This window comes from Hypanus sabinus, chromosome 6 (assembly GCF_030144855.1).
Source record: "Hypanus sabinus isolate sHypSab1 chromosome 6, sHypSab1.hap1, whole genome shotgun sequence".
NCBI classification, from domain to species: Eukaryota; Metazoa; Chordata; class Chondrichthyes; order Myliobatiformes; family Dasyatidae; genus Hypanus; species Hypanus sabinus.
In genome coordinates, this window is record NC_082711.1 from 23,359,831 (window position 1) to 23,375,204 (window position 15,374).

Genomic DNA, 15,374 nt, shown 5'->3' on the forward strand with positions numbered 1-15,374 from the left:
TGATGGATGCTGCCTTTTTGAGGCATTGCTCCTTGAAAATGTCCTGGATGCAGGAGAGGATATTGCCTGTGATGGAGCTGACTGAGTTTAGAACAATCTACAGGTTATTTTGATCCTGTGCAGTGGCCACCCCCATACCAGACAGTGATGCAGACTCAAATGAGAAATCTGCAGATGCTGGAAATCCGAGAAACACACACAAAATGTTGGAGGAACTCAGCAGGCCAGGCAGCATCTATGAAAAGAGGTACAGTCGACGTCGCAGGCCAAGACTCTTCAGCAGGACTGGATAGAAAAAGTTGAGGAGTAGATTTTAAATGTGGGGGAGGGGAGAGAGAAGAACAGGTAACAGGAGAAACCAGGAGAGGGGAGGGCTGAAGTAAAGAGGTGGAAGTTGATTGGTGAAAGAGATACAGGGCTAGAGAATGGGGGAGTCTGCAAGTAGAGGGCAGAAGGCCATGGAGGAAAGAAAAGGGGGGTGAAGCACCAGAGGGAGGCAATGGGCAGGCAAAGAGATAAGGTGAGAGAGGGAAAAGGGGATGGGGAATGGTGAAGTGGGCCATGGGGGAGCATTACCGGAAGTTGGGAAATTAATATTCATGCCATCCAGTTGGAGACTACCCAGGAGGAATATATGGTGTTGTTCCTCCAACCTGAAGTTGGCCTCATCACAACAGAATAGGAGGCCATGGATTGGCATATGGGAATGGGAATGGCAGGTGGAATTAAAATGGGTGGCCACTAGGAGATTCCGCTTCTTTTGGTGGATGGAGCATAGGTGCTCGGCGAAGTGGTCTCCCAATCTACATCGGGTCTCACCAATATACAGGAGGCCACACGTCTGAGGTGACGTCCAGCTTCCACCAAGCTTCATGCCTATCCCAGCTCGATCTGCTGTATGTCTGCCTGTCCCTTTACTTTACTCAGCAAACTTTCACTAACCTTGCACTCATTGTTCAGAATCGCCTCCCAAAGTCATTCCAGTGTCCCGTAGATCTTCAAGAACCTCTTTTTTTTTTACAGCTCCAGAGGGCATGGCTTTAAGGTGAGAGGGAGAAAGTTTAAAGGGGATTTTTAAGGCAATGTTTCTTTTCACACAGAGAGTGCTAGGTTTCCGGAATGTTCTGCCAGGAGAAGCGTGGAAGCAGATGTTACAGTAATGTTTAAGAGGCATTTGGAAAGGCGCATGTACAGCAGGGATTAGAGGAGTGGGAATGGGATTAGATTAGAACCATGGATGGCACAGACATAGTAGTTGAAGGACCTATCCCTGTGCTGTTCTATCCTATTTTCTATGTCTTTATGATTGATCTAGTCATTTAGAGACACCTGCCAACATTTTGGGTCAACAAGTTATCTTTACACAGACAATGCTGAGCTAAATTCTTCCAGCATTTCTGTTTATGTTTTGGATTCTAGCAGCCGCATTATTATGTATTTTCTTACATTTTGCCAGCTTTTTACTGACCCATCTTCTCCTTATTTAATTTACAACAATATATTGATGTCCCAGTGACATATTTTTCCATGTCCAAGAAGGTTAAGGTTTTATTGTAAATCACAGCAATGCAATATTCAAGCATCCTCCTCTGTTTTCAGTTTATATGAAGGGTGACAGAGGCTTATAGAAGTTCCTGGTTAAGCAGGATTCCTCTGCAGTGCCTCCTGTGAACCACTGCTTTGAGTGCTGCATTTCCTTTGATAATTAGGGGACTGGAAAAGGAATTGTTGGCAGGATGGCATGATTCATTGGAATTCAGAGCAAATTCAACTCAAGTTGCTCCAAGTGCATAAACATGTGTAAAATGCAGACGTGCAACATTGATGTGGAATACTAACCACTCTATCTGGTCCTGATGTTCCCAGGAAAACATGGGAGATTTGATTAGGGGACTTAAGGTAAAGAAACCCTTGGGAGACAATGATCGAAATATAACAGAAATCAACCTGCAGTTTGAGAGGCAGAAGCTAAGGTCAAAGGTATCAATATTAACGTGGAGTGCAGGGCATGAGAGAGGAGCTGGCTAAGGTTCATTGAAAGGGGACACTAGCAGAGATGATGGCAAGGCAGCAGTGGCTGGAGTTTCTGGGAGCAGTTCAGAAGGCACAGGATAGATACATTCCAAAGATGAAGTATTCTAAAGGGAAGACAATGCAACCGTGGCTGACAAGAAAAGTCATTGACAGCACAAAAGCAAACAGGAGTACATATAATTTAGCAAACATTTGTGGTCAAGTAAAGTATTGAGAAGCTTTTTAAGGAACAACTGGAGGCCACTAAAAAAGGATAAAAGAGGATGCCAAAAAAATTTTCAGATACAGTATGTAAAGAACAAAAGAGAGGTGAGCATGGATTCCGACTGCTGAAAAATAACACTGGAGAAGTAGTAATGAGGGACAAAAAATTGGCAGATGAACTTAATAAGTATTTGTGTTTGTCTTCACTGTGAATGCTAGAAATTTGAGAGTTTCAGGCGAAGAAGTGAGTGTAGTTGCTATTACAAAGGAAAGGGTGCTTGGAAAGGTGAATGATCTAAAGGTAGATAAGTTAAATGACCAGCTGGCCTATACCTCAGAGGTAGCTTAAGAGATTATGGAAGCAGTCTTTCGAGAATCATTAGATTGTAAAATCGTTCCAGAGGACAGAAAACCTGGATATGTCACTCCACACTTCAAGAAGGGAGAGGGACAGAAGAAGGGAAACTAGACCGGTTAACCTAACCTCAGTGGTTGTGAAGATGTTGCAGCCCATTATTAAGGATGAGTTTTTGGAGTACTTGAAGACACATGATAATACCAGCCTAAGTCAGAGTGGGTTTCCATGAGGGGGAAACTTAAGTGACAAATCTGTTGCAGTTCTTTGAGGAAGTAGCAAGTATGATAGATAAAGAAGAGTCAGTAGATGTTGTTTACTTCGGTTTTCTGAAGGCCTTTGGCGAAGTGCTGCACATGAGGCTGCTTAACAAGATAAGAGCCCATGGTATGACAGGAAAGATACCAGCATGGATAGAAAATTGGTTGACTGGCAGGAAGCAAATAAAGGGAATAAAGGAGGCTCTTCTGTTTGGCTGCCAGTGACTAGTGATGTTCCACCGGAGTGAGTACTGGGAACGCTTTTTTTCATGTTGTATGTTAGTGATTTGGATGGTGAAATTGATGCCCTTTGGCCAGGTTTGCAGACAATACAAAGATAAGTGGAGGGGCAGGTTGTGTTGAGGAAGCACCAAGAATGCAGAAGGACTTAGACTGGAAGAATGGGCAAAGAAGTGGAAGATGAAATATTGTGGGGAATTGCACTTTGGGAGAAGGAATAATGGTGTAGACTATTTTCTAAATGGGGAGAAATTCAGAAATCAGAGGTACAAAGGAAGTTGCAGGATTCCCTAAAGGTTAACTTGCAATTTCAGTCAGTAGTAAGGAAGACAAATGTACTGTTAACATTCATTTTGAGAGGACTGGAATGTAAAAGCAAGGGAATAATGCTGAGGCTTTTTAAGGCATTGGTCAGACTGCACTTGGAGTATTGTGAATGGATTTGCGCCCCCTATCTAAGAAAAGATGTGCTGGCATAAGAGCGGATTCAGAAGAGAATGATTCTGGCGATGAAAGAGATAACATAGGAGATATGAGAAGCATTTGTTAACTCCAGGCCTGTCTAACTGGAGTTCATTACTGCTTATTAAAATCCTGGTGATCAGGAAATGACAACTGTTTCTCTAACAGTCATCATTAATTCAACGGGGTTGATGGACAGTGGCATCAATGGCAGGAGCCAAGGAGTGGGATAGTTTGATGTCGGAAGTCATGTTACTAGAAAGCCCCAACCTCCGAGTTATCTGACCTAGGATGGCTGCATTGTGAGAGCCTAATATCTTTATGACCATGAAGTAATTGAGTCATCCACGTGCTGGATTTCTGTGGATCCAGGGAGGCTTTGTGCACTGTTGCAGGCACCAATCTTGTCCCAGGCATGGGGATCTAACCCCTCCCTTATTGGGTCACAGTCAGATCAGGCTAGGGAACACTAGTACCAGTTGCCATGGATTTAGTCATGTAGGAAGACTTCTTCGGAGTTTAGGTATAATGATTATTCTGAGTGAAGTATAACTGCTATTAAAATGCTCTCCTGAAGTTCCTCTCTTTTCCCCAAGGTCTAAATCTTTCACAATAATTTTGTCCACTTAGAGATATATAATTTGTGTTTGCGTTCCTTGACACTTCAAGACAGAAATGGGGATCATTAACATTTAGCGTGGATTTTCTGGAGATTATCAGCGGAAAAAGGCAGGAAAGGTTGTTTATCCCTTAGAGACACCATTAATATGGTGTTGCTATGGTAGCAACTCTGGAAAATTATGTTATGCTATGGGGACAATATTATACAGAGTTCACCATCTGCTCTGCCTTCAGTTGGCTAGGTACAAGCATTTAGATCAATACAGGTTGGAACTTTTTACTAAAAGTACAAAGAGAATTCTAATTTGGAGTGGTGGAGGCTGAACAGGAGACTTGATCGAAGTTCATAAAAATATAAGAGGCATAGATAAATTAGGCAGCCAGTATCTATTTTCACAAGGCATTTAGTGTCAACAAATCATAGAGTAATATTGTATGAGATGGAGAAGGAGACATAAAATATAGACCGTTACACCACAGGACAGGCCTTTCTGCCATGATGTCTGTGGCAAACACAATGCCAAATGAAACTAAATCTCTTCTGCAGGACATGATCCATATTCTTCCATTCCCTATATATTGATGTATCCCTCTTTTTTAAAAAAAAAACTCTAAATTGCAACCATTTAGGGTGGATTCTTCTCATGTCAAGCTTCAGTAAGGTGGCATGCATCATTAAAGGCCCCCATCATCTGTCTTCTCATTACTACCATCAGGGAGGAGCTACAGGAGCCTTAAGACATGCAGTCAACATCTTAGGCACATCTTCTTCCCCTCCACCATCAGATTTCTGAAAGGTTCATGAACTCTTACCTCACTATTTTGCTCTTTTTTTGGCATTACTTAATTACATTTCTTATTGTAACATAGATTTTTTTAATGTTTTACACTGCACTGTAGTGCTGATGCTAATCAACAAATTTGATGATGTACTTCAGTGGTAATAAACCTGACTCTAGTGTAGAGACTGAAACATTTAGTTTAGTTCAGTATCATGTTCAGCGCAGACATTGGGGCCAAAGGGGTGTCCTTGTTCTGTGCATCTGTTATCATGCATGTAAGTTTATCTACGTAAAAGGAAATTAAAATAGGACAGCTGGCTTTGATAACAAAGGGGCAAAAGATCTTGCATAAATTGTCATCAACGCTAATCACTGTGCATCGTTGTGGATTTCACCTATAGTGAGACTTGCTTGTGTGAACTGTTTTCCTTTGTATAAACTTGTATAAAAAGGCACAACTGGAATGGGCTTCCTTTAAAGTGCTTACAGTACTGGGAATCTGAAAATTAAAAATATCAAAAATGCTGGAAATATTCTATAGGTCATGTTTCATTTGTGGAGACTGAAGCAGAGAATCAGAATCAGGTTTATTATCACTGGAACGTATCGTAAAATTTGTTAACTTAGCAGCAGCGGTTCAATGCAATACATAATATAGAAGAAGAAAATAAATAAACCAATTACAGTATACATATACTGGATATATTAAAATCATGCAAAAACAGAAATAATGTATATTTAAAAAAGTGAAGTAGTGTTCATGGGTTTAATGCTCATTTAGGAAACTGATGGCAGAGGGGAAGAAGCCGTTCCTGAATCGCTGAGTGTGTGCCTTCAGGCTTCTGTATCTCCTTCCTGATGGTAACAGTGAGGAAAGGGCATGCCTTGGGTGCTGGAGGTCCTTAATAATGGATGCTGCCTTTCTGATACACTGCTCCTTGAAGATGTCCTGAGTATGTCCTGAGGCTCGAAGGGCCGAATGGTCTACTTCTGCACCTATTGTTTATTATTTTGTAGGCTAGAACCTGCATGGAGCCGACTAAATTCACAACGCTCTACAGCTACTCACTCTCTCCACTTTTGATCCCTCTATGTGTTCCTTCGGCTTGCCCTTCCTGAAGTCCACAATCAGCTCCCTTCATCTTTTTGACATTGAGTGCAAGGTTGTTGCTGTGACACCACCCATTCCTGTACAGCTTTTCAAGACAATGGCCTTCCACCGGAAATTAGTAAAGTCTAAGTTAATGTGCAGGAGAAACTGAATAAGTAAAGGGAAGTGGTTCATTTTGGTAGGTCAAATATGATGGTAGAATATAGTATTAATGGTAAGACCCTTGGCAGTGTGGAGGATCAGAGAGATATTGGGGTCCAAGTCTGCAGGATGCTCAAAGCAGCAGAGCAGGTTGAATCTTTGGTTAAGAAGGCATACGGTGTATTGGCCTTCATCAATTGTGGAATTGAATTTAGGTAATGTTGCAGCTATATCGGACCCTGGTCAGACCCCACTTGGAGTACTGTGCTCAGTTCTGGTCACCTCACTACAGGAAGGATGTGGAAGCCATAGAAAGGGTGCAGAGATTTACAAGGATGTTGCCTGGATTGGGGAGCATGCCTTATGAAAACAAGCTGAGTGAACTCGGCCTTTTCTCCTTGGAGCAACAGAGGATGAGAGGTGACCTGATAGAGGTGAATAAGATGATGAGAGGATTGATCATGTGGATAGTCAGAGGCTTTTCTCAGGGTTGAAATGGTTGCCGCAAGAGGGCACAGAATTAAGGTGCTAGGGAGTAGGTACAGAGGAGATGTCGGGTGTTTTTTTACTCTGAGTAGTGAGTGCGTGGAATGGGCTGCCAGCAATGGTGGTGGAGGCAGGTATGATAGGGTCTTTTAAGAGACTTTTCGATAGGTACATGGAGCTTAGAAAAATAGAGGGCTACAGGTAAGCCTAGTAATCTCTAGTAATGTTCAGCACAACTTTGTGGGCAGAAGGGCCTGTATTGTGCTGTAGGTTTTCTATGTCTGTTTCTAATAATATGATGTGGATGATGGTTGTGATGAGTTTTGTAGACTGGAGGTGACATCAAATCCTTATCTGAAATTATCAAATTATCATTGATGTTGGATATTTGAAACAAGGACAGAAAATGGTTGTTCTTGAATCACAAGAGGTCCTTTCCAAATGGAGCAGCAGTGTTGGCTTGAATGCTCTGTGGGACGTGGAGAGCAATTTTCATCAACAGCTGGTTCAAGTCATGGAAGAAAGTGTAAAGGGGATGTGGAAAAGAGTTCTTCATGATCTGGAATTCACTGCCCATAAGGGTTCTGGGGAAAAAAGTGAAACTGGATAGGCACCTGTGTGATGATAATATACAGCGCTATGGGGGGAAAAGGGAGAAATTAGCTCATGGGTTTCCCTTGCCAGAAGCCAACAAAAGTTTGATGAACTGAATGCTCTCCATTTGTTCTGTAACAATTATGATTTTCTTTGGTCTATTTTGTAATCTTGAGATGCAAGAACGTCTAAGTTGATGTGCACAATAGTCACCTTTGACATTCATCGAACATGGAAACAACCGGCTTCAACTGGCTCACGGATTATCCATATTGTAACTCCATCTACCTGCGTTGCTCCTCTAACTCTTGTTAATGCTGCCAGGACATCTCCCAAACTCATTATCATTGATGCTGGATATTTGAAACAAGGGCAGAAAATTGTTGTTCTTGAATCACAAGAGGTCTTTTCCAAAATTGAGGAGCAGGACCCTTCAATAGACCCTTTTCCTTCAGCCTCTACAGCTTTGTGATGGAGCTTTTTCTAAATTTCCTCCCTGAATCAAAGTTTAAATTTGAAAGTAAAATTTATTATCAAAGTACCTATATGTTACCACGTATGATCTTGAGAGTGAATTTCTTGCAGGCTTTTACAGGAAAATAAAGAAATCCAATAGAAATGACAAAAAATTATACATAAGCAAAGACTGACAAACAGTCTCTGTGCCAATGAAGACAATTATGCAAACAAAAAATAATGCCTAGAACCAGAGTTTTAAAGAACTCTTGAAAGTGAGTCCGTTGGTTGTACAATCAGATCAGAGTTTTGGTGAGTGAAGCTATTCACATTGGTTCACGAGCCTAAACCTAGTGGTGTGGGACCTAAGGCTTCTGTACATCCTGCCTGATGGTAGTAGCAAGAGAGTGCATGATCTGGAGTGTCTGAGCCTTTCTTCTGGAAACACTCCATAGAACTGTGTTCAAACTCAAGAGGACTTTGCCTGTGATCCATCACTTTCTGTAGTCTTTTCCATTCCTGACCATTGGCATTTCCGTACCAGGCCCTGATGCAACCAGTTAGGGCATTCATAGAGGTTTGTCAAAAATTTTTATGGCGTGCTGAATGAATTAACCCTAAACTGAAGATCAAACCACTATCTGCATTCTCACTTTGCCTTGCCAGAGAAAGACTTCATTTTGCTTCTTTGCATCCCAAATCCCTGGTTAGAAGCACTGAAGCACATGAAACAGTAGCAGGTGTGTGATACTCACAAGCCTGTCCACCATTCTACACCATCATAGCTAATTGCCAACCTCAGCACTCTGTTTCTGCCTTCTCCCCATCATCCTTAATTCCGTTAGCACTAAGATATATATTTAGCTCTTCTTGGAATATAGTTAATGGCTTGGCCCTCACATCCTTCTGTGGTAGAGAGTTTCACAGATTGAATATACAATAGGTGAATAAATTTCTCCTAATCTTGGCTCTAAATGGCGCACCGTGTTTTCTAAGACAGTGTCTCTCTGGCTCTGCATTTCTTAGCCACTGGGAACATCTTCCTGGTATCTGATTGTCTAGTCCCATTAGAATTTTATGGGATCCCTCCTCAGTCTTCAAAACTCCAGTTTGTATAATTCTAATCAATCTAATTTGTCCTCATACATTCAAGGAATTAACCAAGTAGACCTCTGATGTACTTCTCCCCCCACCACCACGTCAAGAACATTCTTCCTTTCCAAGGCTGGAAACAAAACTAGGAGTCTCACAAGGGCCCTGTACAGCTGCAGTAAGACATCTCTGCTTTTGCACTCTAAGTTTGTTGCAGTGAATGACATCATACCATTTGGCCAAATGATTTCAATGTCTGAAAAGCTGCCTTCAGTGACAAGGACGCTCAGTTATCTGCTGCCTTCCCTTTCCTCAATCTAATTTGAAACACTTCAATAAAGCTGTCTCATGATTTTCCATATTTGGGGTTTCATAACTATTTTTCCTGATTGTCCAAGTGAGATCTATGAAATCAGTTATGATTTAAATGTGCCCTTTGGGATCACAGTGTGTATATACCTTTATTGTCTGCAAAATTGTAATGGTAATTGGATTATTGTTGTCACATGCACCGAAATCCAGTGAACAACTTTCGTTCGCATACCATTCAGACACATCATTCCATATATCAGTACATCGGTAATATAAAAAGAGCATAAAAATTAGAATGCAGAATAGAGTGTTACAGTTATAGAGAAAGTGCAGAGCAGGTAAAGAAATCTTATGGTCAAGATGTCTCTAACAAGGCCATAGACCAGACTTGCTTTATGGATTTGTAAGAGTAGTTTTGGGGACAGCTGGGTGTCACGTGGAGTGTCCTGGTCATCGATTAGCCCTTTCGAAGGATGCAGCAGCTCTTTCCCATTGGTTGCTTTGTGTGCCCCGGCACCAGTGTCCAGTTTTGGGCACCTCAGGGATATAAGGAAAGCACACGCAGGAGGCTTGGGCTCTTTTATTTCATCCCCAGTGGCCGCTTCAGGCTAAGGCCATGACCAGTGCTGAAGAACCATTGTGAAAGTACAGAAAGCTGCAAATATACCAGGGCCCACACACACTCTTAGCTAAGTCACTGTTAAATATTTAGTTTTGCAGTTTGTGTAATTTGGGGTGACTTAGATGTTTGGACGAATATTTTACAGTTTATAAATAAATGGTTAATGAGCTTATTCCTAATCACTGTCTTCTGTCTCACTCACCAGATCCGTGAACCTGCTTCCTCATAATGAAGGGATGGTGGGGGGAGGGGAGGGTGAGGTAGTGGTTGGGATGGAGTCCAGGCCTCCACTCTATGTTCTGCATTCGGAGTGAACAACATGGGTATGCGATGACCTGGAGACGGTCTGTCCTGTTCTGTGTGTGCGTGAGTGGCTAGGACAAAGGAAAGGGGCTCGTTTTGCTGTTGTTTCATTGGTGTTGGTCTGTTGTTGTTGCTGCTTGAATTGTTCTGCAGAACGTGGTGGGCATGCTACATCGGCGCTGGAACGTGTGCCGATACATGTAGGCTGCCCCCGGCACATCCATAGGCTGCACTGGTTGTGAACAAAAACAACATATTTTGCTGTATACTTCGATGTATATGTGATCAATAAATGTATCTGAATCTGAAATACTATGCAAAGGCCAATGAAATGTAATCTGAGAAATCAAGAATTGATCTTTAGTATATAAGAAGTCCATTCAGAAGTCTAACAAAACAGCAGGATAGAAGTTATCATTGGTACATGTTCAGCTTCTGCCCTATACGGGGAGGAGAATGGCTGGAATCAAAAGGATCCTTGGCTGTGTAGGCTTACTTGCTGAGTGTAGACAGGGTCGATGGATGGAGGTTGGTGCTTTGTGATGGATGAGGCTGTATTCACAACTCTGCAGTTTCTTGCCGTCTCAGGCAAGTCAGCTGCCATGCCAAGCTGTGATGCAGAGGATTCTCTCCATGGGGCTTCTGTAAAAAAATGGTGAGAGTCTGAAGTAAGTGCTAATGTAAGATATCTGAGATGATGCACCTTGCAAGTGTGACAGTTCAGAATTAAAATCAGGTTCAATATCACCGGCATATGTCATGAAATTAGTGGTCTTTGCGAAAGCAGCACAATGCAGTACATAACAATAGAGGAAAAAAATGTGATTTAAAGATATATATATAGATGTAATTAAATAGTTAAATTAAATAAATAGTGCAAAAATGAAAATAAAAAGAAAGTACTGTGGTAGTGTTCATGGGTTCAATGTCCAGTCAGAAATCAGATGGCAAAAGGAAAGAAGCTGTTCCTGAATCCTTGAGCGTGTGCTCCTGTACCTCCTTCCTAGTGGAAGCAATGAGAAGAGGGCATGTCCTGGGTGATGGGGGTCCTTAATGATGGATGCCACCTTTCTGAGTCATCACTCCTTGAAGATGTCTTGGTTATAATTGAGGCAAGTGGCCACAATGGAGCTGACTAAGTTTACAATTCTCCGTGACTTATTTGGATCCTGCACAGTAGCCTGTGCAGTAGACAGTGATGCAGCCAACTTTCTCTTAGCAAACCCTGGATTTCTTTGCTATTTCTCTGACTCAGACAGATGGTGTAACAATCCACCTATCAGAGAGCTCCAATCAAAATGATACAAGTTGCAGAGCTGTTGCCTCACTGTTCTGTTCTAGGAAATCATGCATGACTAATCTTCTGGAATTTTTTGAAGATGTAACTATGAAAATGGACAAGGGAGAGCCAGTGGATGTAGTGTACCTGGACGTTCAGAAAGCCTTTGATAAGGTCCCACGTAGGAGATTAATGAGCAAAATTAGAGCACATGGTATTGGGGGTAGGATACTAATATGGATAGAAAATTGGTTGGAAAACAGGAAACCGAGTAGGGATTAATGGGTTCTTTTCAGAATGGCAGGCAGCGACTAGTGGGGTACCGCAAGGCTCAGTGCTGGGACCGCAACTATTTACAGTAAACATTTATGATTTAGATGAAGGGATTAAAAGTAACATTAGCAAATTTGCAGATGACACAAAGCTGGGTGACAGTGTGAAATATGAGGATGTTAGGAGAATGCATAGTGATTTGGACAGGTTGGGTGAGTGGGCAGATGCGTGGCAGATGCAGTTTAATGTGGATAAATGTGAGGTCATTCACTTTGGTGGCAAAAACAGGAAGGCAGATTACTATCTGAATGGTGTCAAGTTGGGAAAAGAGGAAGTACAATGAGATCTAGGTGTCCTTGTTCAACAGACACTGAAAGTAGCTTGCAGGTACAGCAGGCAGTGAAGAAAGCTAATGGCATATTGGCCTTCATAACAAGGGGAGTTGAGTATAGGAGCAAAGAGGTCCTTCTGCAGTTGTACAGGGCCCTAGTGAGACCACACCTGGAGTATTGTGTTCAGTTTTGGTCTCCAAATTTGAGGAAGGATATTCTTGCTATTGAGGGAGTGCAGCGTAGGTTCACCAGGTTGATTCCCAGGATGGCGGGACTGTCATATCTTGAAAGATTGGAGCGACTGGGCTTATATACACTGGAATTTAGAAGGATCAGAGGGGATCTGATTGAAACATATAAGATTAGTAAGGGATTGGACACGCTAGAGGCAGGAAACATGTTCCCAATGTTGGGGGGAGTCCAGAACCAGAGGCCACAGTTTAAGAATAAGGGGTAGGCCATTTAGAATGGAGTTGAAGAAAAACTTTTTCACCCAGCGAGTTGTGGATCTATGGAATGTACTGCCTCAGAAGGCAGTGGAGGCCAATTCTCTGGATGCTTTCAAGAAGGAGTTAGAGCTATTAAAGATAGCGGAGTCAATGGATATGGGGAGAAGGCAGGAACAGGTTACTGATGGTGGATGATCAGCCATGATCACATTGAATGGCAGTGCTGGCTCAAAGGCCAATTGGCCTACTCCTGCTCTTATTGTCTATTGTCGATCTGCGTTCAATCCCGATCTCCAGAACTGTCGAGTTCATGAGTTCTCTGTGTGATGTTCCTCCAAACTTTACAGTTTACACTCACATGCCAAATATATGAGGGTTTGTTGGTGAGGCGCCACCATAAGTTGGGTGAGTAGTTGAATTTTGTTGAAGTTGATAGGGATGTGAGATGAATAAAATGAGAAGAGTGTAAATAGGTACTTGGTAGTTGTGGATTTGGTAGGTTAAGGGATTTGTTTCAATGCTGAATTATCCATTAACGCTGAACATTCTAGACTGAGGCCTGTAAAGGTTAACTAATGATGGACCTGTTGGTAGTAACAAGGTAGGCCTAGAGGATGCTTCCATGAGTACAAGAGTCCAAGATCTGAGGGTGCAGCCTCTGAATAAAGTGGTGTCCCTTTAAAACTGAGCTGAGGAGGCATTCCTTCAGCCAGAAGGTGGTGAATCTGTTGCCACAGAGGAAATCAAGGCACTGTATTTATTAAGGTTAAAAATGAATAAATTCTTGATCAATGAAAAGGATAAGGGTTACAGGAAGATGGCAGGAGAATGGTTGAGGAAAAGAAATATCAACCATGATGGAATGGCGGGGCACTTGATGGAGCAAATGGCCCAATTCTGCTCCTATATCTTATGGTCTTATGTTCCTGAAACTAAAACAGTCCCCCCACCAAACCACCCATTATGTTATTTAAAATTTAAAGACAATTTAATCAAATTCATAGCATTGGAATGTCTCATCCTTTCTTGGACATTCTTTCTCCTGCTGACTGCCTCTGCACACTGTAATTCTAGGTATACCTAATATCTTCATGTGTTGTTTGTATCTGCCCACAGTTGAAGATAACAGCCTGGCATTAAAGGAGAAGGTTACCATTGATGATCTCTTCAATGAAGAATTCAAGATTCATGATGTGGAAGCCAAGTGGATCAGCGGTAAGTGTTGCATGGGACTGGGAGTTTAGTGATCTGAATGTCCTCCTCAAATTGCACAGCAAAACATTTGCCTATTTGGAAATTTCCTTTGCATATGAAAGCTAAGGACCCAGCTGCTCCAGATGTGCAGTGACAGAGCCTGTTGCTCCAGAAGAAAGCATTCGTGATTTTACTGTACTATATTTTAATGCATCTCTAATACTGCCAAGGGATTCAGACTCTCAGAAGATATGCTTGATATCATTGCTATGATAAATGATAAATGGAACTGGACTTATTATCATTTATGGATCAGGTTTGTACATTCTCCCCGTAAAATGTGTGGGTTTACTTTGGGTTCTGCTGTTTCCTCCAACAAAAAGGTACTCATTAGTGGGTTAATTGGTCATTGTAAATTGTCCTGTGATAAGGCTAAGGTTAAATAGGTGGGTTGCTGGGTTGTTGGGCTGGAAGGGCCAGTTCCACGTTGTATCTGTAAATAAAAGATAAAAATAGTCAGAGCGCAGTTTCAAGATTAATGAACTCGCAGGATTTTGGAATGATTGCATTTTATACAGGTTTGTAGAGTTAAATTGTCAGGTGCAATGCTCATTACTCTGTGCCTCCACATGCCAATACTCTGCATTGCTCTTTCCAATTATCAGAACCACAGAGACATACGATATGGAAACCTGGCCTTTGGCCTGATTAGCCCATGCTGACCAAGATTCCCATCTAATCTAGCCCTATGACTTATGTTTGACCCTTCTAAGCTGTAGGGGTTCCCAAGCTGGAGTCCAGAGACCCCTCAGTTAATGGAAGGGTTCCATGACATAAAAAAAGTTGGGAACCCCTGGACTAAACCTCCTGATCTAAGTATCTATACTACTAACTTTTAAATGTTCTTTATGTACCTTTTAGATACTTCCTGTGGTAGCTCATTCCATATACTGACTACATGTAGATGCAAGGTTCCTGTTAAATATTTTCCCTCTCATCCTAACCATAAATACTTTAGTTCTTGAGTCCCCAACTCAAGGACAAGGACTGCACCAGTATATTCTCCAAAGCTGTAGTGAACAAAATCCCAACCCACTCAATGTCTCTTCATAACTTAGTCCCTCAAGTCTGGCAGCAGCCTCATAAATCACCTCTGTACTCTTTCCAGCTTAATGACATCTTCCCTATAGCAGAGTGGCCAAAACTGGACACAGTATTCCAAATGTAGCCTCACCAACGTCTTGTATAAGTGCAGCATAACATCCCAGCAATGCCCTGACTGATGAAGGCCACTTTGGCAGAAACCTTTCACACCACAGTGTCTGTTTGTGATGCTAGTTTCAGGGTACAGTGTACTTTTATCCCTCTTACAAGACCACCCAAGGCCCTATCATTCATTGTTATTGTCAGTCCTACCTTGTCTGTCTTCTCAAAATGCAACATCTCACACTTACCTGAATTAAACTTCATTTGCCACTCCTTGGCCCATTTACTCAGCTGATCAAGATTCCTGTGTAAATCCTGTTAACTATCATCACTGACTGTGACTCTGGTTATTTCAGTGCCATCTGCAAACTTAATAAACCATGACTTGTACTTTCTCAGCAATCTCATAGTTATAGGTAACGAAAAAGCAATGGGTCTAGCTCTGAGTCCTGAAGCACACCACAAGTCTTGGGCATCCAATCTAAGAAACAATCTGACACCATCACCTTCTGCTTCCTGCCATCAGGCCAATTCTGTATCCAATTAGCCAGCTCCCTCTGGATGCC

At 42.0% G+C, this 15,374-nt stretch overlaps 1 protein-coding gene across 4 annotated transcripts in view; it reads left to right on the top strand.

Annotated features, from left to right (window-relative positions):
- Nucleotides 1–15,374, top strand: part of dpp6a (dipeptidyl-peptidase 6a) — a 642,400-nt gene that overhangs the window by 205,069 nt on the left and 421,957 nt on the right. For all 4 annotated transcript variants that reach the window (XM_059971851.1, XM_059971852.1, XM_059971853.1 and 1 more), the window contains exon 3: nt 13,525–13,623. In XM_059971851.1, the coding sequence (XP_059827834.1) occupies nt 13,525–13,623 (99 nt within the window). The remainder of the gene's footprint in view (nt 1–13,524; nt 13,624–15,374) is intronic.